Source organism: Falco cherrug, chromosome 3 (assembly GCF_023634085.1).
Source record: "Falco cherrug isolate bFalChe1 chromosome 3, bFalChe1.pri, whole genome shotgun sequence".
Lineage (NCBI taxonomy): Eukaryota > Metazoa > Chordata > Aves > Falconiformes > Falconidae > Falco > Falco cherrug.
In genome coordinates, this window is record NC_073699.1 from 62273073 (window position 1) to 62299019 (window position 25947).

The 25947-nt window shown below is 39.7% G+C and overlaps 1 protein-coding gene across 17 annotated transcripts in view; it reads right to left on the reverse strand.

Annotated features, from left to right (window-relative positions):
* Positions 1 to 25947, reverse strand: part of PIEZO2 (piezo type mechanosensitive ion channel component 2) — a 315029-nt gene that overhangs the window by 14490 nt on the left and 274592 nt on the right. For 13 of the 17 annotated variants that reach the window (XM_055705165.1, XM_055705169.1, XM_055705178.1 and 10 more), the window contains 12 exons: positions 25788 to 25853; positions 22255 to 22421; positions 17346 to 17521; positions 11143 to 11310; positions 8160 to 8552; positions 6539 to 6797; positions 5846 to 6028; positions 5166 to 5418; positions 4292 to 4424; positions 3744 to 3891; positions 3413 to 3627; positions 1171 to 1329 (listed from right to left, as the gene is read on the reverse strand). In XM_055705165.1, coding sequence (XP_055561140.1) covers positions 1171 to 1329; positions 3413 to 3627; positions 3744 to 3891; positions 4292 to 4424; positions 5166 to 5418; positions 5846 to 6028; positions 6539 to 6797; positions 8160 to 8552; positions 11143 to 11310; positions 17346 to 17521; positions 22255 to 22421; positions 25788 to 25853 — 2320 coding nt within the window. The remainder of the gene's footprint in view (positions 1 to 1170; positions 1330 to 3412; positions 3628 to 3743; positions 3892 to 4291; positions 4425 to 5165; positions 5419 to 5845; positions 6029 to 6538; positions 6798 to 8159; positions 8553 to 11142; positions 11311 to 17345; positions 17522 to 22254; positions 22422 to 25787; positions 25854 to 25947) is intronic. The other 4 variants (XM_055705177.1, XM_055705176.1, XM_055705175.1 and 1 more) reach the window with 1 other exon arrangement.

Here is a 25947-nt window from a genome sequence, read left to right on the forward strand (position 1 = left end):
TTTGCCATAGCTCATGTTCCTCTAGATCTCCTTGTTGAGCCATGAACACACTTTTGCATCATTATGCCCAGTAATTGTAATCGAGCCACTGACAGAATAGTATGAGAGAGACATTCTTGTATCCCCAAATCCCTCTGACCTGTGAGCAGAGCAGAGGAACATCCTTTCCACAGGATGGTGAGGATTTGTTTTATACCTCCTTACACCAAGTGGTGCACAGCTTTTTTGCAGTAGGTGGGCAGTCCTCAGCTGCCGATGGAATTGGGCTTTATGAGTCAGGGTTAAGCAGCAGAAAGAGGTGAGCTAACAGGAAACCAACATGCATATAGCAGCTGTTCAAAACACATCATTCCCTTTAGTCCCACACTTTTCTGCTTGGCCAGGTCACAAAGACTATTTCATGCAAAGAAACCTTTCTTTTGTAACTTTTCCTAGTGGAATGCAACAAGCCCATACTGCAAATATTGGAAAAAGGCTGAAATTACTCCAGCTTTTTCTGTGAAATATGTATATAGTTCTAACTGGCTTAATCACAACATCATGGTAGCAGCATAAATGAAGGGTGGGGTATGCCTCACTAACACTACCTTTCACTCTGAGGTGATGCTGTGCCTGTTACTTGTTACCTGTTACTCCTAACTCCCGGAGAGTTTCAAATGTGCAGCACTTCTCAAAAGATACACAAAGGAAATACTTTTTGATGCATGGCTATTATTTCTTATGTGTACTGTCTTTCACTTTTTTCCTCTCACCCGCTGAGGTAGACCTTGTAGACCTGCTCCAAAGATCTCTTTGGGATTTGATGCCTTACTGCTTTTTAGGACTGCAGAGCAAATAACATTACCTGTTTTCTAGTACAATGTGTGGCCCCTATCTCTGTTCACAGAGGTGGTTTCTTAGAAGTGTTAAAAGTGTCTTCCATATGGGCCTGAACGGCTGACTGCTGTGTCAGGCTTCTAGATGCAGAGTAGGAGACCGATTTTTCTGAATTTTGCATTCCTGAAATTGATTTTTTGTGGACTACAGGGGACATATGGCATATACTGAGTGTCCTGTGCAAAATTTACTGTCTCATTTCCAGCAGCCTGTGAAAAGAAGTCATGAATAACCCCAGCATCTCATGATAACAGATCAAAAAAGAAAGGAGGAGGTCAGTAGGTCTAGACTTACCCTTGAAATAAGAACAGGTTGACATAGTTATAACTTTTGGTGAGGAAGTTACCAAGAACACGAGTTGGATATCCGCAGCGTATCTGATATGCTGATAAGCCAAAATAAACGCATTTCACAAAATACCAGAGCTGGGCAACTGTGTTCTGGCTAAATTTCCTGTAATGGAAAAGACAGATAAAGGGAAATGATGAGTTTTGTATCTGTGTATGACCAAATTAGCTTGAAATGTTTTGTGCTCCTAACAGTTTTCCTTTCCTGAGATCCTGTGAAAAGCCCTTGCAGGGTTTTTTTAATCCACTGCAGGGTTAAAACAGTATTTGAAAGACACTGGATGAGAAAGTGTATAAACAGCACCTGTTGTGGCTTCAGGGTGACAGGAGAGAGACTGGGAATAAGCTTGCCAAAGACTGAGGTCTCTGGGGTAGTGCAGTCTCGCTTTGGATGCTGAAGGTGCCTTGCTGCCTGACACAGGCCAGCCTGCCCTCCGACCCCACCACGGCGCATCCCTCTGTCAGCCCGGGGGAGACACTGCTTCTCTTGGCTTTTTGGAGGGCTGGCATCTGGACAGAATCTAGACAGTTTTAATGGCTATTTGTGTTCATGGGGGCACCTCAAAGGTGATGAACTCATACAGGAATCTAAGCTGGAGTGACCTCTGAAGATCATCTTTTTCAGCCTCCCCTGCTTGAATCAGGTTCAGGGACCTGTCCTTTTGAGTTTTGAGTATCTCTGAGGATGGAGACCCCACAACCTGTCTAGGCAACCTGCTCCAGTGTTGGATTACTATCATGGTGAAAAGATTTTTTGTCATACCTAACTGAAATGTCCCTTTTTTCCACCCTGTGGCCTCTTGTCCTATCTGAAAAGAGCTTAGCTTCTTCTCAATGCCCTCTTTATTAGGTAGCTGAACACAGCTCTTCCCTTCCCCTTCTCCAGACTGAACTAACCTTGTTCCATCAGCCTCCCCCCACATCACGTGCTCCATCCCCCTGACCATCTTGGTGAACATGTGCCACTTCTGACTGCAGTTCAATAGCATGGTAGAACTGCAGGAGATGCCCTGTGATGGACATGATCCAGTATTTTCAATTATTTCCTGCAAAACTGTTTTCATTAAGAAATTTTCAGGGGCTTCTAAGAATCAGCCTAACTTAGAAGGAATACAGGAGGTTTCTGATGCAGATTTGAGATCAACAACTTGATATAAATTTCATAAAAGCACAGAAAAAGTCAAAATTGTTTTATTGCCTTTCAAGTGACCAAAGCAAGCCAAAAGTTTCCTATCAATTCTCAATGCACATTAGATAGGAGATCCACTTGAAAAATGCATTTTTTTCCTCAAGTTGAGGCACAATTACTACTGCATTGAGGAAAAAGAAAACATTTGGTTGTGAGAGGAAATGAGACCTTCCAATCTGTCTTTATACTATGCACCTATTTTGTTTTTTTTCCCAGTAAAATTACTTGACTGTTAATGAAGTGTAATGTGTTCAGGTGACACACTCAATTTCCCTGTACAGTCAGTGGAGCGAGGTAAATACTTCAAGGAAATTTAAATCTTAAGAGAGGAGTTATCCAAGCACTAGAGAGTGAACCTTAACACCTCTGCAGTGCAGACTGAGGTGACAACTGCCTTGAGCCATGCAATGAGCAATGTCAGATTTTGAGTGTGAACCTGACCAGGCACGTGATACAAGATTTCACACAGTGGGTGACCACCTCCACATCACCTCCAGAGCCATCTGGCAGCAGCAGGGGAGGAGAACTGCTCTTCAGAAGAGACATGGGTTTTAGACACTCCTCAGTCTAACGATATTTAAATCCACATTCACACATTCCAGGAAAGTGATATAAATTACTCTGAGAGAGACATTTTCTACTCACTCTTCTGAACCAGCGTGCAGCAGTCTTGGGAGTAGAGAACCGAATCAGAGGCCAACATTGTCTCAGCTGAGGGCTCTAATCACTCAATTAGAGGCAACTTCTCTTTCACCTGCTTGCATTTTAGCCTAAGTTGAGAATATTTCTGTATATACTTATATAATTAATTCTTCCTCAAACTTATGTTGGGAACAGTTATTGCTGTGGAAAGGCACTCCAACATTCTGCTTAGAAATGAGACCAAGAAGAAACCTGTTCATGATTCCAAAGCTTAGCTATAGCCACCTCAAATTTAGATACAAACAACTTGGTAGAGCATCAGTATTCAACCCATATTGTGTGATTATAAGGGTTATACCTTTCTGTCACTCCAGGCAAGATAAAGAACATCCAGAAATGTATTCCAAAAACAAGGATGACCTGGAAGATGACCTTTCCCATAACAGTCTTTTTGAGGTACAGTGCTCGATCTACCACCATGGTACCAAACTGAATAAGCACCATCACCAAAAATGCCTCCGGCACCTGGTCCTCTGATAATGAAGAGGTGATATCTGCTGCTGCAGAGTGTTTCTGAAAAGGAAAATGTAACAGAGTGGTTGAGGAAGGGAGGACACTCACATGATACTTAGCATCTACAACATGTAAATCCTACTGAGGATTTACAGATAGATGCCTCTGTGACATACCCCAAAAGCCCAAAATCCAAACACAATGATGATGAAGTCCACTGTATCTGCGAGGAACATCAGCACATACACATCAGTCACTGCACTGTAGTCTGGATGAATGAGATTGTAGAAAAACTGTCTGATGGGCACATACACCTGGAGGGTCCTAAAACAACATAGACCACAATGTGATTTAACAACACTGTAACTTGCACTGAAGAAAAGAATGGCTGGGTGTGATATGATTAATGTTTCTAAAGATATCTAAGATCTACTCTGACAGCCTTCACAGGGCTCCACAGAAACCAGTCCCTTGTTCTGATTGCTCCTAAACCACTGTATTAGCGTTTGTTCAGTAGAAATACACACAGCTAACCAAGTCCACACAGAGTACTCAGCTTTTTTATGACTTGGAGTGAAAGCATGCACATACAATGAACTGTATACGTACCCATTCGTCCCCTTGAATTAACAGAAGTAGGAACCTGCTCTCTTTAAAATGATGTTTTACTGCTTTACTGTTTGGAACCTCCCCCCAGACCCATGCAACTCCTCACATTGCTCACTTTTTAATTGTAAAGGCCTTGGCTTTGATCATTTGTTCACGAAACTTTTCCATAAGAAGTTCTTTTCTAGATTTTTGCTTGATGCTTAACACACTGCTTCCTTTCTGACTGCTGTTTCTTGTACTGGTACTTCCTGAAAAAAGAAAGGGAGGGAAAGGGAAACTAATTCAAAATCAAAGTTTAAATACAAAACCCAGAAAGTAATAAATCTTGAGATTTCCATGCCATATATGAACCCCACATTTGAAAGAAGCTTTGAAATGAATTCTTATGTTTTTCCAATACGATAAAATCTTGAAAACATCCAAAGGTAAAGGTTTGATCACTGGCAGATCAAAACTTGATTAATAACTCTAAAAACAGAAGACTAGTGATAAAGGCAAGTATTTGATTGATCTGACAGTCATCTCAATTGGTTACACATACATTCAGGCTAGAGTGAGCCTGTACTCCTTACGAGATGGGATAGGTAACCTGTTTCAATATACCCAATCAAAACTTTTTCTCACTTCAAGTATTATCAAATGTAGATATGAAAAAAACATATGCTTTGCATTCCCTCTAGAAGGAGATTATGCTGAACCAGAAATTCTGGATCTGGGCCACACTGAGCATTCCTTTCCCAGCTTTTGTATAATGTCATTTTAAAAACATAATGAATCACAAAGTACGGCTCTCCATTTAAACTCTAAGAAAGCTTGGAGTGTGTTCAAACATGAAAATAGTTCGGTTCGTATCCTATTTCCTCACTGAGGAGCAGCAGCATTCAGTAGCCTCTGGGATCTCCGCAGCAACTGGCATAAGGTTTCAGCAGGATGATCCTATGGGAAATGAGCATTTGGTCTTCAACTCCCCGAAATGCCATGACATTTACCTCTCTTAGATCTGTGTGAGGAGAAGCTGGACCTGTGCGAAAGCTGTGATACACTGCTGGAGCTCTTCCTCCTGATGGCGGTCTGCTGTTCGGGGAAATGGACATGGATGGATTCCACTGATGCTGCAAGATTGACAGATTTCAAAGAGGCAGAAGAGTCTCTCCTGCCTCCTGTCAGAGAGAGCTCATCATCAGTATCCTCTTTATTGCTGGAGCTGTCTCCTTTCTCATCTTCATCCCATAATCCGTGACACTAGTCAAAAAAGAAGAGAGCATTCCAACCTTGTATTTCTGTCACAGTATTTATCACAGGCATTGCTAAGCTCAGTCTTGTGTTCGCAAGGGGGAAGAGAAATTCATCGTGTTGGGATATCAGAATCATAGAAACACCTAGGTTGGAAAAGACCTTTAAGATCATCAAGTCCAATTGTAAGCCTAACACTGCCAAGACTACCACTAAACTGGGTTCCTAAGTGTTGCATCTACCTGTCTTTTAAATACCTCCAGGGATGGTGACTCAACCATTTCCCTGGGCAGCCTGTTCCAGTGCTTGACAACCCTTTCAGTGAAGAAATTTTTCGTAATATCCAAGTGAGTGACTTTCCTATATCACATGCATGACTAAAAAATTAAAACAAAAAATTAAATATAAAATAAAAAATTACATGAACTCAGATTACCTTTAATATGGATCTGTGGAAGAATAAAGCAAGGAGCTGAACAAGATCATAGTGCACATAACCCTCTTTCTTCTCGATGCCAATAATATTGGGCGGATGGTAAGGTTTATCTTTTGTGTAATCCACATATTTATTCCAAGGAAAGAAGCCAAACTGGAAGAAGTACTTTATGACAATGGCCACCTGTTCAGAAACACAACACACTTGGGGTGTTTTATAAGCATGGCAGATATAATAGGCTCATGACATTAAGAGGGGAGAAATTACTACTTTGTCAGCTTTATGAGAAGATAAACAAGTACATTCATTGCTACAGAGGAATAACAGTTCACATTTCCTCAGTAATAAAGTCAATCAACATTTACCAGAAGACGATGTTCAGTGGTACCTGAGATACTGCAAGCAGTGTATATTGTCTCTTGATTAGCAATTACATGGTAGCTGTTTGCAGATGCTCTGTTCTTGTGATAACTGCTTTACATGCCAGGAAGACTATTGCTCATTTCAATTAAGAAAAACATAAATGAGACCATTTCATACCACCGAAGTTGCTGAGGACTTTAGCAAATACTTATACTAATATGAAGGTCCAAAGGCCCCTGATCCTAGACATCAAATCCAGAAAAGCAACCATGCAAAGCTTACAACTTAACTTTTCTGTTAGATGTGGGGTTGAAAAAAACAGTAGCATACCTCAGTGTAGACAATGGCTGTCATCCAGAAACGTTTGCTTGGCCGAGGAACAGATAGCATGGCCCAAAGGAATATAAGGATGGGAAGCACCAGAGTTATCATGGAGGCAGAGATCATGTGGTTAAGAATGATCACAAAATAGCACACCATTTCTGATCGAGCCACCAGCGTATTGTACAGGGCATAAATAAGAAGCAAGACTCGAGGCTGACCAACATAGAACTTCTCTGACTCCTCCAGCTCGTCATCATGAAACATCCTGTGAGGAGTGAGCACCATAAATTAAATGAAAATTCATTTCACAAAAGCTGCTTTTTAAATCACTATTTTTCCTTTTGAAAAACTATAAAATCATGCTGTGGAGTTCAATTAAAAAAAAAAAAAAGGGAAAAAAGATAGGATTTGCTACTATAACCAAATAGCCTTATTCTAAGCTCAGAAAACAAGAATTTCAGGCAAAATAACTAGAAGCACTGTTCTGCTGGTTTTTAATTTATCCAGAGAGTTGGCTTGGCCTAAGAACTTCTACCAGTACTGCTTTCCTACAGTTGCCAAACCCATATATCTCATGTAAATCACACCATGCTGGTGTGGCCCTGTCTGGATTCATATCTGATTTATCAATAGAGATGAGAATTTGGAGAAACTCCAGAGGTCCATCAGGAGATGTACATTATGAATAGTCCTCTGACATAAGATTAGAGTGTAATAACTGCCCTTGAGCATTAGATGAGCCCGATCTTCTCCCCTTTACCTAATTCAAATAAATACAAAAGGCAGCAAGAAATCATTACATGACTTTCACATACATTCACAATTCACTTTGATTTTCATAAAGAGTGCCCTGGCCTGAGAAGGGGTCTCACAAAAAAGCAAAAATGACTATGGAAAACCAGAAGAAAAGACATTGCATCTACAAAGTCAGATCCACACAGCCTCTCTCTCTCTAGCAGTCAGGCTGAAAGGCATTTCTACAGTTTAAGATTTCATCCTTGCACTCAAGGAAGCTCTCCCTTAGCTGAGTTAGGCCAGAAAGCAGAGGAAGAAGAGCAGGAGCACCATCCCCACCTCCGTGCTGGTTGTGCTACTGAGCAGAGTGCCTGAGAGGCGAAAAGAGGAGCAAGCCTTATGAAACTACTTAGCTAGGTGGTCTCTCTGCATAGTCCTCAGCTCCTACTGGCTTAGAGAAAAGCTCTGCCAAAGGTCAGAGTTTCCTTTACAGTAATCAAAAATAATTAAAGTAGAAACATTTTCCCAGAGAGCCCTGGAGGAAACTTATTTGAAATCACAGATGCCTAGAGAAGAGAAGCCCTCTCCACAAGGGATGTTTAGAAAAGCCCTTGACCCCATGACAATTGCAGCACAGAAATCTGATGCTAATTGGAACAATTAGGGATGGTATCTAGGGATGAAGTGGAGATTCTTTCCAACATTTATTTGAATAATTTTAGAAATCTGTAATTAGAACAGCTGCACAGGGAATTAACTTCTTCCCTTAAATCAAACTTAGCACAAGGTCTGTATCAGAAACTGTAAGCTAGTTCTAAGACAAAAATCCCAAAGTAAATGACAAAACTTCACAGACTGGGACCAAGAATTTTTCCCTGTTGAAGGTCCTTACTTGTTGAGAAGCAGCTCACTAGCCGTTAGCTCGTGTGTCAATGGAGGGAGTATCGTATCGTTAAGTTTGTCTGTCCGACTGTCGTCTGGGCTCACCATCATGAGGCTTTTACCAGCTGAGTCATCTGGGGAGCCAAAGGGAAGGTGTTCAAAGCTGACAGCTTTGCTATAGGAAGGTGGAGCTTCTGCATTGCTATCCACGGTGGAGTACAACGGCACATCTGTATCAGGAGTATACGCAGCTCCTTCTGAACCCAGGCTATAATCTTCCACCTCCTCTTCCTCCGGCCTTGATGCAGGATGAGCTCCTTCCTCTTCATGCTCCCCTTCTACCTCCTCAATGGTTTCTGTTGTCCCCTGACGAGAGTAGAGCATGGTGACCTGTGTAGGTTCACTGTTGGGGATGAATGGAGAGAGAGGGAGTTGAGGCTTAACAGGCTCACCACCAGGCAAAGTTTGTTAATTGTACCTTTACGTAGACAGCTGAGCAACCCCATCACATTCCCAGGCCTTCACAGTTCATGAAATCCGGTAGAAAATGTATCATTGTGATCTCCTCTCACACAGATTACCCTAAACGATGTCCCAGTGAACTCACAGTGATTCACTCTCACACCAGCAAAGGGCAAACTAATATCATCATCAAGAGAAACTACACTAACTTTCTGAAAGTAGTTCAAACACATTCTGACCAGAATCAGGACTTACTGTTACATCTACTTAAAGCATGCTCCATGGTTAATGACAGGCAGCCATTGGGTTCTTTCTAAACATGGTGCATTTCACCACCACCGTATGGATGCTTTATACAACTGGAACATGAGCTTAACACACACATCAATTCTGATTCCAAATAAAAGAACAAATAAATTGCTAACATGGAGAAATACAATCTAGATTACAAAACTGTTCCAGGAACAGGGTATCTTGCTTACCTTTAGATTGCCCTATGTTCTTCCATACAGTCTTCATTTTAACTTACCTGCCTGCTTTTCTTCTCTATGTACCTATTTTCTTTTTCAATTGTTCTTATTCACTCTGTTCAGTTCTCTGCTTGTTCACCTTGGTTATTCTCAGTTTTGCGTGCAGTCACAGAATCATAGAACGGTTTGGGTTGAAAGGGACTTTAAAGATCATCTAGCTTCTCCCATGGGCAGGGACACCTTCCACTAGACCAGGTTGCTCAAAGCCCCATCCAGCCTGGCCTTAAACACTTCCAGGGATGGGGCATCCACGGCTTCTCTGGGCAACCTGGCCCAGTGCCTCGCCACCCTCAAAGTAAAGCATTTCTTCCATATATCTAACCTAAATCTACTCTCTTTCAGTTTAAAGCCATTCTCCCTTGTCCTATCGCTACATGCCCTTGTAAGAAGTCCTTCTCCAGCTTTCTTGTAAGTCCCCTTTAGGTACTGGATTGTCACTACAAGGTCTCCCTGGAATCTTCTCTTCTCTAGGCTGAACAACCCCAACTCTCTCAGCCTGTCTTCATACGAGAGGTGCTCCGGCCCTCTGGTCATCTTTGTGGCCCTCTTCTGGACTGTCTACAACAGGTCCATGTCCTTATGATGGTGGCCCCAGAGCTGAATGCATCACTACATAAGCATTTTCTCTCTTAATGCTCTGTGCTCTGCAACAATCTCAACTGATGTAAATTCACGCAGCCTGATGACTCCAGATGGGAATCTGGACACCGTAATTTGAAAAATATTGTCTTGGCTTTGCTTTCACCCTTTTAATCCTTCACAAGTATTTCTTCACCTCTCCCCTCAAACATCACTCTTCCTCTTTTTAGCCTCCATTCCAGTCCTTCTCCATAAGTTAGACAACAGGCAATAGTCTTTTGTTGGCTGCATATTCTTGTATCTCAACAGGGATAAAACCAGGTTTCACATAGCTCCTGTGAAATGAATGGGGCCATGTTTTCACCTGAAGTATGATCTTTTACAGAAAACTGGCACTGGCAAAGCCAGCTGGCCCTACCATCTCCTGCTGAAACTAAAAATGAAGTTCCATCTCTTTTTCTTTTACATCGCTTCTGAACTTATTGTGGCTACCTTAGATCACTTTATTTCTAGCAGACTTTTAATTAGAACATGTAACACTACTCTATTGTTAGGATGTGTGTTTCGATGAGTCATGGTAGCACTCATTCTGGTTAAAATGCACAAAAGCACAAAATCCCATCATTTCAAAACCAATCAACACCAAAAATTTGTAAAACACTTTAAATGCTGAAAAAGAATGATCTAATATGCCATAAAATTTCTTATTTATAACACTAGTTGATACACTGTTTCCCAATGTCATATAAAACTCTGGGTGTTACCTGCTAAAAAGTGAGCAAATGGGTCTGAATAGTTCTCTCTTGCACTGGATATTGATATTATTCTTTATCTTTTCATAGCTGTTTCCCCTTTTTTTAATTCTAACACCTCACAGACTGTAAATCAATGGTAAAGTAATGAAAACATATTCAGCAATCTTTCCTATACAGGGGAAACTAAAAACTGAAAGAACAAGGCCAACTGCCTATCTTAGTTTCTAAAATTAGACATTGAAGTCCATATTTAGGATAACTGATTAGCTGAGAAACTTCACTTCCAGCTTCCGATTCTAATATGAACAACCATCAGCTTGATAACTCAGAAAATCAGACTCTTTTCTAACTGAATAAACACAGACTTTAGCCTGGTTTTAGACAGCCAGCATAATGTAACGGAAGAACTTTTAAAAATATATGAATTAAGGATGAAAAACAAACCAAAACAAAAACCAGAGTAACAAGTGAAACAGCAAGTGAGTCCTACATTATGACCCTGACTTTGAACCTCAGAATTGTGCCACAACACAGAAGGGAGTAAAGCTTCCATTAACCATGCAAACCACTCTGTACACCACGTATCTGCAAATGCAAATTTATGTACACTGCAGTAAGTATAATGGTATGGGTAAATGAGTGAACAAAGCATGCATGAGTTAAGCACCTTGACACTATACTGCCACTGTCAGCTGATGAGGAGGACATATCCATGCTCTGCATTTTACGAAGCCTAGGTCGAGCGCGCTCACTTGTTTTAGGAACAGTGTCTGGTCCATCTAAATCATCAAGGGTTGACTGCCTTGAGAACAGCATGGTTGCTTCAGTGTAGCAGCTAGCAGCGCAAACAGTTATAAAGACAGTGTTAAATACAAATGATATTACTATACACATGGTTCAGTAAACAAATATGCTTGCCATGCAGCAAAACACTGACACAGAGAGAAAACGTTCAGAGAGAAGATAAGGATTTATTCAGAGTCACCATGTAAATACATTGCTATGCACAGATTTCTCATGGTCGTATTCATATAGGGGCTATAGAAGGCTAAACCCCACCTTTTTACTACTTAAAGTGATATGAAATCAACACAATGCTCTACACGCTTTCCAGGAGCACCAACTTACATACGTGAGGAGGTTTCATTTTCTTTGCTCCCCCCTAAGTTTCCAAATTCCACAGAAATGTTTTGGGAAGTGACCTCCTCTGGACTAATTCTATTTTATTAATGATATACTGTGCTGAATTTTTACACAGGTACAAGCCAATTTCCTAAAAGAGCTCTTAAAACTGAATAAGCTTATATTCCACAAATAGAAAAATAGCTGTCAGACATTGGCTAATCCTCTTTCCAAACCAAAGAGCCAAATAGGGTAAGTTACTTAGCCAGTAGATGCATGCTAAATATAACCTGCTCTGCATGGGATGGCTTTTATTTTGATATTTAGTAGTAAATCCTGATTATTATTTCCAGAAGATTTCATTTATTTCAATCACAGCTTTAAACTATTTCAAAATTGGTAACACGCATCTCTTGAAAGAACAGATATAATAAACCCTTATCTCCTTTCACTTATCAATACAACAGGGCACCAGAGACATACACCATACATTGAGCATTTCTGTGTTACTGGAGAGAAGAACTGGACGAGTTATGAGAAAGGATGTACATAATTAAATACAAGCATATAACAGTAACAGGAAAGAAGCAAATACATTAATGACATATGGTAGGTAAAAATTATTTCTCCTGTAAAAATCTTTCGAAAACACAGATGTCTATGAAATAATTTGAGGTAACTGGTGTTTTAACACATGCAATGACCTGTCTGAGTCTTTCAGATAGAATGAGAGAAGAAAGGACCCAAAATGCAGGATTCACACCCTACTTTTCTTCTTTGAGTCCATCTGTGTTACACCTGAGCAGTGGCAACAGGGGATTTGCTTCCTTGAGAAGCATTATGTTTGTCCAGGGGCACAAAGAATTGGGAAAGAGGTCAGAAGGGAAGGGCAATGGCGTTTTCTGTGTTACTTTGGTCTTGCTAGCTTGAAGTGAGGAAAAAACCCTGGTGGCATGAAGGGACAGTTTGCAATTATTGCCTTAAGAAAATTGAGGAGGAAAACAGTGAAATACATGGAGCAAGGAAGCAGTTATTCTTAGGCCTGCACTCACTGATCGCCTCTGACAGAATGGGGTGAGGCTAAAAGCACACTTCGGTCTTTGAATAGAAGAAAAGTATTACCAAGATACCAAAGGTATTGTGAAATACTTTCCTTAAACAGTATTAATGGCAGGGGCACCTCTGTCCTGCCAGTTCATTTGGCCAAGACCCTTTAAAAGCCACTTCATTATTTCAATGTGTGTGCAAAGGCACACAAGCATCCTCCAGACAAGACCTGGAGGGCTGTCTGCATGGCACAGGGTTCTGATGAACCAGCAAATGCTGCTTCCTTTAGGAACAGGAGGTCCACCCTAGAGGCTTGATTCAGCAGCATGGAAATCAGTCGGAGCTCTGAGTTACTGACGCCAGGGGGTCATGAGAGAGGAGGTGTCCCTTTGCACATATACCTGCGGAGAACAGCCAGGTTTTGTGAGGCTTTGGTGCTAAAATATAAGGAGATGGCAGCAAGTAGGCAATCCAGTTTTGCAGATTACCTTTCTGCCTGTGTGCCACAATGTTATCCATGATATTTTACATCTCAAGGGCTGAGTTTATTCTTTTCAAGAGCAACACCTCTTAATAAGGTGTTGAAGTATTTTAAATGCAGACATAGTTCAAAGGGAACCTTCCAAGGGCCTTAAGCAGAGCAGCTGTTGAAATCAAAAGTTGTACTTGCCCATTCATACATTTTCAATGGAAGAAACATATGCCAGCTGCCCTGCAAAACATGTAAGTTCTGACCCAGGTCCCAGAAAAATCAAAGAAAAAACATACATTAATCCCAACACATAAAAACATTTGCCCAGATGGAGTCCCTGCCATAATCTGGTTTAAAGCTGTTTTAAATGAAGAATGAATCATCAGAAGAATTATTGACTGAGCAGCTGCTCTGTATCCTTGACTTTCAGGAGATGTGTATGAGATGACACCTGTAGCACAGTCTGTATATTCTTTATGTACTTTAGCAGCATGCTTCCGAACATGGAGGAAATGAGAACACCAATAAAGTGCAGAGATTTACACTTGGCAAATCTGATGTTGACTCAGTCATTGACTATCACATAAATTTAATCCAAGCATATCTTCCTGAGTGACTTTTCAGATTTGTGTCTCTGGAGACCTTGAAAAGCATTAGCTTTTTGTAATCATTCAAGGACTAGATACTTAAAATTGAGTGTTCATTAAAAGCCCTGAATTCAAGTATTTTACATAAAGTTGATCAGGTATCCATTTCAAATGGGGATATATATAGCAGAGATGTTTTTATCCTTGGTGAGCGGGAAATTTCTTACTTTATGACTTCCTTTTTCTAAACAAATTTACCCTTCCCAGAGAGTTTATTAGTCTAAGTGATGACTTACAAATTTTTCTAGATTTTTTTCTGTCTGTAGGCTAGTCACTGACTGGCATTACCTTTGTAAAGTACTGTACTCCCCACACCTGTAAGCAGAAATCCCAAACATTTCCTATCATTCAGCCTCCTAAATCAGACTCAGATCCCACACCAAACTGGGACTTTCATTTCGTCCTCTCCTCTGCCTCCCAAGGTAAACGTTACCTCTCCAGTACTCCCTGCCTATTCACCCATCTGGTGAGGGAAGCACAGATGAAAAGTGGTGTCCATAAACACCCTGACTGCACTTGCATGTTCACTCTTACAGGAGGGCCAGGGGCTCCCAGCTGCAGCTCCTACAAAAGCCTACACAAAGGTAGAGTTGGGAACTGAATACACTATTTGTGATGTACAAAAATGAATACAAACTGAACTGGATACAAAACCTTGGATATCCTGAAATCTGACTTAGGATCTTCATCTAGCTGTTATTCATAATTATAGGCAAAGCCCCATAAAGGCAGCCAACCAGTTTTAGTAAGTTCCCAACCATGTTACTGAAATTCACAAGCTGTTTAACGTAATAAGCAGTTCATCAGTCACATGGAAACAAACAGCAGCGAATGTTCTACCATGCTAACTTCCTATCCCTTTAGGTGGTGCTCCTCAAAGTGCTTGTTAAAGATCAACATCACTTGTCTCTTCCTGGCCCATATGAACTCTGCACTTCACCTTTAGGATATGTAAGAGTATTCATACATAAAGAGAAACCAATTACATTACAAATACCTCATTACACCTCTAGCTATTGCACAGAAAAATGACTGAGAATCAATGATAGCCCTGGTAAAAGAGAAAATCCCACAAAGGATACTCTGCAAACTCTTTTTAGAGCTTTATCTAGGATAAGAACAACATCCCTCAATAAGACTTACAAGGGTCAGCCCTGAACTTCAGAAGAAATGTGCGGTTCCTGCAACTGGTCAGGAAGGTTGTTCTCTGAAAAGACAGTGGTCAGAGTACTGAGCAGACACCTACAGTAACTCCTGTGCTGAGTACTGAGGAATATGTATTACTGTACTGGAATAGCTTCTGTGCCTCTGCAGCCCTGTGTACTTCCACACAGGCCCATCCTACTCCTGGATCTAATTGCCACTACAGAATATTGTGTAGGGCAATCAAAGAAGGATAACCAGAATGCTGGTTAGAAACTTTCTGCCCCTTCATGAAAGTTTTCCATTGCAGTCCTAGATCCATGATCACAGGGGTGCTTTAGATTTAATTACTTGCTTTTATAATTACTGGAAATCATTACTTTGAAATGCAAGATGTCTCCTTCTCTTGTTTGGGCAATTAAAAAAAAAATCGCTCAAACTCACATAGAGTTTAAAGAAATTTCACTTTTCTAAAAAAGCTCATAAGCACTTTTGTAATCCCAGGAAGAGACATGCAAGGGTGCCCCAATAACCAGATGGCATTATCATTCCACCAACAGACCCATTTTTGCTTCCTCTAATTACAGGTCATTATTATTATTATAGCAGATGTGTACAATTTGTAAATACTCTCAGTGCAAGAATATTTGATTGTTCATTACCAGAAGGAGAATTTGAGATTAGAGAAATCAGTCATAATCCTGCCTTTGCTATAGGTCCTGTGACATCTTCTAAGGAAATGGCAACGACAGTAATGCATGTGAAAGATCTAACTTTTTCTGTTGCAAAGCAGCTCCACAGAATCACTGAATTCTCTGAGTTTGGAAAGAGATTTTAAATGTGTAAGTATGCTCAAAGCAGGATGACAAATGGGTGGTTATTCCGAAAAAAAAGACACAAGTGTAGCTCAGCACTTGATACCATCTCATCAAAGAGGCAGAATTTACACATGTAAGCTCCAATATTTGTCTTTCTTTTTTAGAATTTACTTTGGAAATGGCTTCCCTTTGCTTTTAGTCAAAGTTCTTGCTAACGTGGTTGTATAATAATGATAACTTCTTCCATCAATAGTAAATACTGTGATCAAAAAACTATTTAATGAAAGCAGATGGATACTACTATTCCTTCTTTAGGTGAGACCAAACTTTGTGGAGTTAAATTCTGCCCTGCAAATACCCAAGTGGCTCCAGGTAAGGTGGTAATATAATTTGGCTTTACATTTTTCTCACGTCATCTGACTCCTGTAAAACTTTGAGACAAAACACAAAGGTGTTTCTTAGTTGGGTAGCTAGCCATCAAGGAAGATTTGCTCGGTTTTGTTTTTTTTTTTTTTTTTTACTGGAGTGAACCTCTCAAAGGCCAGTGCTCACCCTGAGGAGCAATTTGTGAATATTTTGTTGAAGCATAGTACTCACAGGTACTCTCTTACACTTGTTTTTCAGTAACATCAGAAAAGAAGACAAGCCCTCATTATTTTCAGCCTGCTAACATCTACCCATATGTCATTAGTAAAAGCTAAGCATAATTTTACTGTACACAGCAGCTACTGAGTTTGCTGAGAGTATCAAACAATATGATACTTCCACACTTCAGAGAACAAGAGAGCAGAATGCAATGGATTATGAAACAGCTGGATTTCCAAAGCCCTCCCTCCCTTTTCCCCCTCATGTTGGACAACTTCTGTAGTATCTTAAAAGTGAAGAACATAAAGGACATGGTGGGAACAGGCTGTCTCTATAAGAGAAGGAAGTTAATGTGTTTGCCTCTGTGCATGGAGAAGTAGGAGCATGCAGTAGTTTTGGCAAATGACTTGATGGCATCTGTCCTCAGAAAAGGATGAGGAAGGCAATTTTCCTGAACAAGTATGGGTATTTGATCCACAAACCGTGTAGCTCTGCTGGACTGTAATCATAGTAGTTTGGACACCAGGCTCTTCAGATGATCTTTGCCCCGTGTGTATGACAGGGTGTGTATGATTTTGTTCTCTCAAATCCATAACCTCTCTCAGTGCAAAGCCTTTTTTGATTTGTGGGCAACAGACAACAATTTATTTTACAAAGACAAAATATTTACAATGAATGAACGTTCCCCAAACTCCACGCCTGAATTCACAAAACAGTATCCCATAAAGCACCCTTAAGAGGCTCTTATTTTCCATTACTTTTTACAAGATTGGAACCCCTGTCAATAACTCCTAATTCTAGGGGAAAGAGAAAGCAGCAGGGTAGTCATGCAGTGGAAAAGGAGTTAGTCCAACAACTGAACCCACCTGCAGAGGAATACTAACGTGAAGCTGAGTTTTTACTACTAAAATGGCATGGATAAATGAAAAAGTGGATTCAACATCAATTAGAAAGTTCATCAGTACTTAGACATTATCTAAAATTACATCTACTGCATGATCCCTCTATCTTTAACAAAATAAAATTAAATCGGTACCTGGAGATACTGTCACGAGAAGCTGCTGAATCTAAACTATCCATTCTTTCAGGTGCTTGCAAACCAGAAGCTTGACCAGGATTTTTATCAACTGAGTCCAGTCCTGACTCCTTTGAAAGTTTCATCATGTGGTTCTGGTAATACATATGGATGCTCTCCCGTGTTGGAACATTTCCCTGTGGAAGAGAGTAGACATAGAGGGACATGGTAGGGGGGAGGTATATTCTTCAAGGAACTGGTTTCTTCTGTTATTTGGCAAGGAATGGACTAAGAACTGTGAAAACAGTTTCCTAGTGAATAATAACCTCCCACTAGTAATTCCTTTTCAGAGTGCAAGTCAGATTCTGACTTAAATTACCATGGCACAAAGAGCTGGCTTTTCAAGCAAAACTGGAGCAATGCAAGCAGTTTCAGCCTATATATAGCCAAGAAAACTCTGCCAGGTGGACTGCAGATCATTCAGCGTGAAAATGAGGTGTGGGCTGGGACCATGACTCAACCTGTACTCCAGCAACTTTTGAGATATCTCTTTCAGATAGCTTCACTGACTCTAAGAACAAATCATACATCTTATTAATGGTCAGTAGCAGTTGTTTTAAACAGAAAAAAACCACACCAAAACCCAACAGGTCATGTACAAACTGTTCTAGATTGTCATTAGTGTCCCAAAATAAGTATTTATTCATGAAGTATGGATAGAGTTGGAAAACTGAAAAATACACTGAAGACCTTTACTCTTTCCCTGTGACTTCAAGATCAAGCAAGTTCATGAAAGGGTGGTTTTATTAACTGTCAGCCCAGATCTGGGCACAGAATCAAGTCTTTCTGGCTATGACATTACAATCAGAAGTCTAAAGGTGTGTCACACGAGAATTCCTGAGAATTCCAGTTTAGACGGAAACACATCCAACCATTTCCCTAGCAGTTGCATTGACTTCAGAAGATACACTGAGAGAGAAGATTGCTGCACTTGAACAGTGAGACTTACAGTGAAGCCTTATGCAAGGACTTTTCCCAGCTAAAATAATAAAAGCACACAAAAATACTGCCCATATTTCCTTTATTAATATTATTAGTTACTATTATTTCAAGTCTGGTCCTCTACACTACCCCAAATCTAAAATTTTCAAAATCTGAAGAAAAAAATATCTTAAGAACAAAATCTGAAACTCAGGGTTTTAAATAGTTTTGTTTGTATACAAACTGTGTTGCTTCTGCAGTAATAAATGTTTGTACCATTACAACAGCCTGACTCTGAAATTACGGCACATGCTACATTCTAGCTCAGCTGCAGGCCTGGAATAAAGGACAAGAGCTGTGACAGCAAAAGTGGCCCACAACTGATGGAGGACTCAGTTTCAGGTTCTTCTGTAGCTGGAAGAAAGACCAAAGGAACTTCATATATCAAGTTAACTGTTCCCAGCTCCACATTGAACAAAGAAACATGTCACCATGATGCTTGCAGTGAGAGGCTCCTTTCTTGGGCAGCGATGACAGGCATGGGGCTGCTACAGAGACCTGGGGATGCTGTGGAGGAACTGATGATTCTGATGTTCATAGTACCAATATTTCACAGAAGAGGTGAGAAAGATCCTAGAAATATATCTGAAGTTTAAAGGTAAATGACTAAGGGGAAATACTTTAAAGGGTCCCTAGTACCAGAGGATTTAGGATTGAAGCGGGATATAGCAGTATCCAAGTACATATGGGCTCTACTGTAATCAAAATAGCACCAGGCTGCTGGCAACATGAAATAAATAAATAAATTGGGAACAAAGGCTATGAAAAACTGAATAAAGTTGATGTGAGAAGTAGCAAAGAATGATCAAAATAAGGTCCCAAATAAGTAAAGGCTATAAAAAGGCAGTTAGCCTGGCTTCTGCATAAATGTTAAAACTGAAAACTCAGGGGTGGGGAGAAGGAATCATGTGATTTTCAGTAAGGATATGTAAGTCCTGTGTGACCTGGGGCGAAAATATCACTACAATACTGTACTATCACAGAACAGATTTTACAGGAAGGATGGAATAGAAGACAGTTTGAGAAAAAGGTGGTATGGTTCAAAAAACATAAAGTCTAACAAATTAAATAAATTCACTGTACCAGGATTGTCACAGAGTTTCTGTGGGTGGACTTGAACCAATTAATACTGAAAAAGTATAATATGAAGGCTTGATTTGTGATCATCAAACCAGGAGTGCACTAGTGCCTGTTAAATATTAAGGAAGATTACAGAAGATGCCATCAGAATAACGATGTACAATAACACAAGTTCATTTTCAAATGTAGTCATATGGAATAGGTAAACATCACAAAAGAGCCTGCAGGCACACACAAAGTCACCAGAATGGAAAAGACCAGGAGGAAGAAGCAAAAAAATGTCCTTCAGTAAGTGAAAGTCATGAGGAAAAACAAACAAGAATGAACTTTCTACAGTTAAATGTAAAACTTCAGCAAACTTGAACCAAAAGAGATGCTGAGAAGTAACTTGCTAAAATAAAAAATATATATCTGATAACAAAACCATTTTCAAGAATATTACAAGAATCAACTGCCAGAAAGCCAGAGTATCAACAGGTGATCAAGGCATAAAAAGGTGTAAGGGAGTTATGGCATCAGGACAAGAAAAGACTGAATCTTTTGCATCCCTCTTCAAAGCAGAAAAAGTCACTGATGTTCCCAGTGGAATAACTTGAACTCCATGGAATGATTGGAGTAATTATTTTTTAAAAGACAAGTCCGAGAACAAAACATTAAACTGAGCACTGAGTGGAAGGGGCTGACCCAAGAGCTCTGCAGCAGACAACAGATGAAACAGTGCCAGGGGAGGAGAAGGTAACACCAGTCCTTAAAAATGGCTTCAGGAGTGATCCTGAGTGACCCTTGTAAGAAATTAAGTGGTCATGAAATAAAGCGGACTACATCTATTATACTTATCCTCTGTTATAAGACCGGAGATAAGAGGCACAAACAATACTTTTTCTTTACAAAGGAAGAAAGTAATTGACTGGTTCCCCCAAGTAGTTTTACTGTCCAGCATATTCAGAAATAATCTGTGTAAGGAAGAAAATAGTGATGTGATAAAGTTTGCACATGAAAAAAAAATTATCTGGCATATTCAAGTGTACAGTTGACTAAGGTACTACTGACAAACTTGATAAAACTGAGTGACTTGGGGAAAAAATGGCAAGAAATGCAATGGGAAAAATAACCTAAACTGCATATACAGCATGACAGGCTTTATTTCAGCTTTTGTTAGCCTTAAAAGTCTTGGACTGAGAGTGTATAGTCCCCTGAAAATAGGCAGCATTCACTAAAAATCAAAGGAGCTTGACTGTTAAATCTTACTAGGAAAGCAAAAGAAAACACATCATACTCCTGTATAAATCTGTGATTCACCCATGCCTTTAAAATGGTGTGTCGTTCTCTATATCCAGTCTTAATACGGTCATATTAAAACTGGAAATCATATGAAGGACAGTTAAGATGACCAGAGGCACAGGATGGATTCCATGTGAGAGAAGCTAAAAGAAAGGACTTTTTACTTGCAAGACAATGACTGAGAAGACTCCATGCAGATTTATACAATTGGGAATAGTAGAGGAAAACGGGATACATCTCTGACCTACAGGAAACCCCAAAACAATCAGGAAGTGGGTTTAAAATGAACAAGAGGAACTGCTCTTCAACACACAGTATGGAATGACTCTACAAAACTCCATATTGTAGGATCTTCTGAAAGCCAACATTAAAAATAGATTTAAAAGCTACTAGCCAAACTCCAAGAATATAGATTCCTTGGCATTATTAAACACAATGATCCAGATGCAATTTCTGGTTTAGGGTGCTCTACACTACCCATTGCCAGAAGCTGGAACATATTGAACATATTCTGAAGAAGGATTTACTCTGTATATGCCACGTTTATTTACTTATTTAATTGCTGTTGCTATTATTATCCACTTACTATAGGACACCTTGGCGAAAATAACAGTAATGAAACACTAACAATGAAGCAGCCGTCTTTGTGCCCAGCGCCTCCTGGCCAGACTGGGTATGGATTCCATCTGACCAGGAAAGCCTGCCTCTCCAACCTCCTGAGCTATTCTGCTTATTGTGTCAGCAGATGTCGATGGTGTCCCAGCAATACGGGGCTTTATTAAGGTCAAGAGTACCCATGTGTTGTTGACCTTTTCAACTTATTATCTCAGAGACAGGCTGCAGCTTTTAACAAAAGGTGGAAAGAACTAAAACTGAGGCTTTTACGCCAGGTTTCTAGCTTTTGGGTAGCTAGTGACATACCTAAAACCAGCTGTGCTTAAAATAAGAGCTTTATCCAACTTCAAGGTATCACTTACTTGCATTTTGAAGATCCAGATACATTTCCAGTTACACTACTAACATTAATCTTCGATAATAATGGATTTTACTAATATATAAGTAGCTCATGGAGGACCACATAGCTTCAATGAAAGTGAAGAAAATTACTCCTGTATGTGGTCAGTCATTTCCAAGGCAAGCTAGTCTACAGAAAGACTGAAATATGCAGACTGAGGTAGTTTTTGAGCTGTTTAACATGCACATCTTCTCTTCTCTACTTGAATCTCTCCCAGTCTCTCAAAACCACACCTTATCACAGGAGTGTTTCAGCCAAATCCTCATATCAATGTCTCAAAGAGTTATTTTTATAATAACTTGTTTTGTGTCCAAATAATAAATTGAGTAATTTATTATTTATATATTTATAAAACAGCAAGCAGTAAAAGGAGTTCAGACCTATTTTTAAATTGCACGTATAAGTGAGATTTTTATAATTTTTCTCCTTAACACAGTGATCTGAAAAGACAACCTTTCATTTTTCACTGAGCTGGAAATGGCATAAGCAGACAAAAAAGACCAAAGGCATTACCTTCTTAATCTCCCTGGTCAGCATACAGCGCTCGATTCTTAGCACAGTGGAGATATCGATGTGTTCTCTTGAGATGGAATTAAGCCAAGCTGTAAAACTGTCTAATGTTGCCAGGAAAAGGACCCAAGTGAACTTCAAGATATTAAATATCCTCTTGATGATGTTATCTAAGGAAGAGGAAAAGCAACAGAGAGTTAATGAATCCAAATATCTTTCATTGTGTATCTGCATGGAGTTAGATTCATTTTTCCTTTATTGTCTAATAATAATAATCTAGGCTGCAAGGCCCTATCATAGTAAGGAACCTTTGAAGGCTGGATGCCTTTTGGCTGTCTGGGCTATTTTCCTGCCTGCATGTCTAGGTTTATCATCTGGAATCCCTTTTGCACCCCATAACTCTCTGGTCCTGAAATTGCTAGTCATATAAACAGCCCCTGATTTTAGAGAGACGTTTGCATAAGTCTGTAAAACAAAACCCAAAGATCTGGGCATCTTCTGAGAGCTATTCAACACCCCCAGCCCCTGTGATCCCAACAGCTGCTCAGCCTGTGTATTGAGCTGAGCCCCTTACCTGTCTAGGTACTTGCGTGCGTTTCTCTTTGCACAGTTTGCCTTTTGTGCTTGAACATCGCTTAGCTGAGTTTTAAAGTCTAACCTGCCCAAACAGCCTCTGAACCTCTTTCAGTTTTCCAAACACCTAGACACACCTCTCTGTATGGTTTCCAAAGCCTCTCTTTTTTTAAAATAGGCTGCACTGTGTCATCAGTGATCTCCAATCAACTAGCCCAACTAGGACAAATCATGTAAGTAATTTATCAAACATTACTCTTGCACCTTTTTGACAAAACAGTACACCTTCCCCTGAGTAGGGATTATGGGTTTATGCCAACAATAGTAGTTTATTTTGCTCAACACAGCTGTGTCAATTTAATTTCTCATTTTAGTAATGCCTTTTATCATAGGCAACTGCACTTCTCAGCCAAAAAGCAGAACTTTCAGCTTATTTCTCTTCCACTCACAAACATACACACCACACTACAGTTCTTACATGGTGTTGTACAAATTTCTTTGTAATGTAAGGTAATGTAAAAATTTTCTTTGTCATGTAATGTAATGTAATGTAATGTAAAAAAAAATTCTTCCCAGCTAGCTAGTTCCAAAGCTAGTTGTCCCTGCTAGGTTGCAAATCCTAGAGCACTAGCTATAAAGATCAAATTTAGAGTAACCAGACTAACAAATATTAGAAAACTGTCAATAAGCTGCCATGCAGGGACAAAATGTCTGAAGTAGGTACTAAGGAGCCAACCTATGTGCTAAAGCAGGATGCTTTTAACAACCTCACTTCTTAGCTGTACCACAAGATGGCACGCAAAACTTTGTGGAGTGCACATTCATTACTTATGAAGAATGCAAAGATGAAGTTAAAAAGATTCCTACAGAAGAACATGCACGTGTCTCTGGGTGTGCAGGCAGGGTTGTACGCACATAACGTGTGGACAGAAACTAAGGAAAAAAAAAAAAAACATTAGCGGTACATTCCTGTCAAGTTGATTCTGAAATGGCAGTATGTATCATTTGGCTGAGCAATGCCAAGGAAATGGTTTGGTATCTCCAATGTAAGAGCATTTAGCCCCCTTCACCTGGTCACAAAACTATATTCAACAGTAGTTTGCTCTTTTTTCCAGGCTTTTTCTATGTCATTTAGAATTGGAGATATTTTATGATTTATCTACTGAAATTTTATTAATTCCGATTTCAACGTGCAGGTCTTGAAGCTAAGGAAATGTTGACATTGGAAATTAAATGTAAGGTTGTTTGTACTTCAAGGACCATTCATTTCCTTTGAATTCCTGATAATATTATGAATAGGTTAAAGGAAAACAGGGCACACAAAAATACACAACATATAAATGTTCTTTTTTAATCCATACTCTTCCTCTCTAATATATAATTTCTGCTACTGATTTCAGGAGAATTGCAGCTCTCAGGTTAAAATTGTCTTTATTATTGACCATCACTGGCTTGCCGTAGTCTCACCACAGTGCTTTGCCAGGCACTTCCACTCTAATCTGAAAGGTCATTTTTCTTTCTGGGATGGAGGCGATTTTAGCATACATTTTTAATGATGCTGTAGCTGTTCTGGCAGCTTTGCTGTTCTCAAAAACTTTTTAAAAATAATCTTTTGGGGATCAATTGCATCTAAACATCTTCAAAAAGGGAAACAAATATTTATTTTCTGCACATTGTTATTCTAACTTAAAGGGTCAAATGCAGAAAAGACTCCTCTCTGCCTGGGAGTGTGAGACAGGATTTGATCTAAGGTTAATAATGATAATAATGCTTCACTAACTATTACCATCTGATTTTTTTCAACAATCTAACAAATTTTACCTAGGAATGACTGAATTATTTCAATCAAAATATAAAGCACCTTAAATTGACTATTTCCAATGCAAATTAAGTATAAACCTCCTTTTCTTTCCCTAAATTCTGTGTAGCACCAAGCTTCTGTAGTATTTCCCTAGAGATGTGTTTCAGTGATTCAACTCAGTGTTTTACCGCAGGTGCACCACCAGTAACAAACAAAAATGTCCCCAAAACCCCACCAAAAAAAACCCCACAGCAATGTAACTTGCTTATTTGAGACCACTGCTCCTGTGAGAAAGAAATGACATCTCCCATATCTTTTTAACACCTTCTATCCTGTGGCTCACTTAGGGATACAATTCTAATTGGAACTGTGGTAATGAATTTTAAATAGAGAAGAAAAACAGCTTTTGAAGACGAAGTCTCACTCAAGGCAAGTGAGCACTCAAGGCAACATCAAGCCATGATGACGACTTACTTAAGAGTCTCTTTTCTTCTTTTACTCCAGTTAGAAACAAAGAGCCAAGCTTAGATTTATGATCTATTACACTTCTTTGTAGGAAAACTTCCAATATGGGCAAGATCTTGCAAACTGCTGGCATTTCTTCTATTGTACAGAGCATCCTTAAGTCTGACTATGAATGAGAATGGCTAAGATCTGGAAAATCCCATTTTTTGAGAGGAAATTATTGCACCTTGCTGAATGGGTGAGTACCAGGCAAAAGATTTATACTAACCTTGCTAAAACACACTGAAAAAACCACAAGGTCTTTGTGCCAATAATAACATTACAGACATTCAACATCAATGGAGATTTTAACAGGCAGGGCTGTATGCAATCAGGACTGGAAGCTAAGCTTAGGCGTAAGTTGTTCTATGAGGAGAATATACAGCAAGTGATCAAGTCTGAGCCTGCAGACGTATTTACTAGTGTGTAGAGAATCAGTGCAGTAGCTAATAGTCCAGATGTAGAAGCTCCTATGCTCAGGACTTATAAATCTGGCAATTAAAAACCTGAATGTAGTTAGCAAGTTCTCAGCTTAGAGTTCATTCTGTGGCTTTTATGCAAGCCTGGGATCACAGCAATGCTCTCTGTGATGCACTGCTTACACCACTGGTCTCAACTGCATTTTAACAGCAGAGAAAACCTCTTTCGGCCTTCATACCTGGTCCATCAGATTTCTTCTTGATAGGTTCCTCTTCACTGTCTTCACAGTCCGCATCAGTACCACCTATCAAAAACAATGCACGAAACAGTAAGGATACTTATAGAAATGTGGATGTAAATGCCATTCAGGCTAGAAAATGCGACAGTTACTAAGCAGT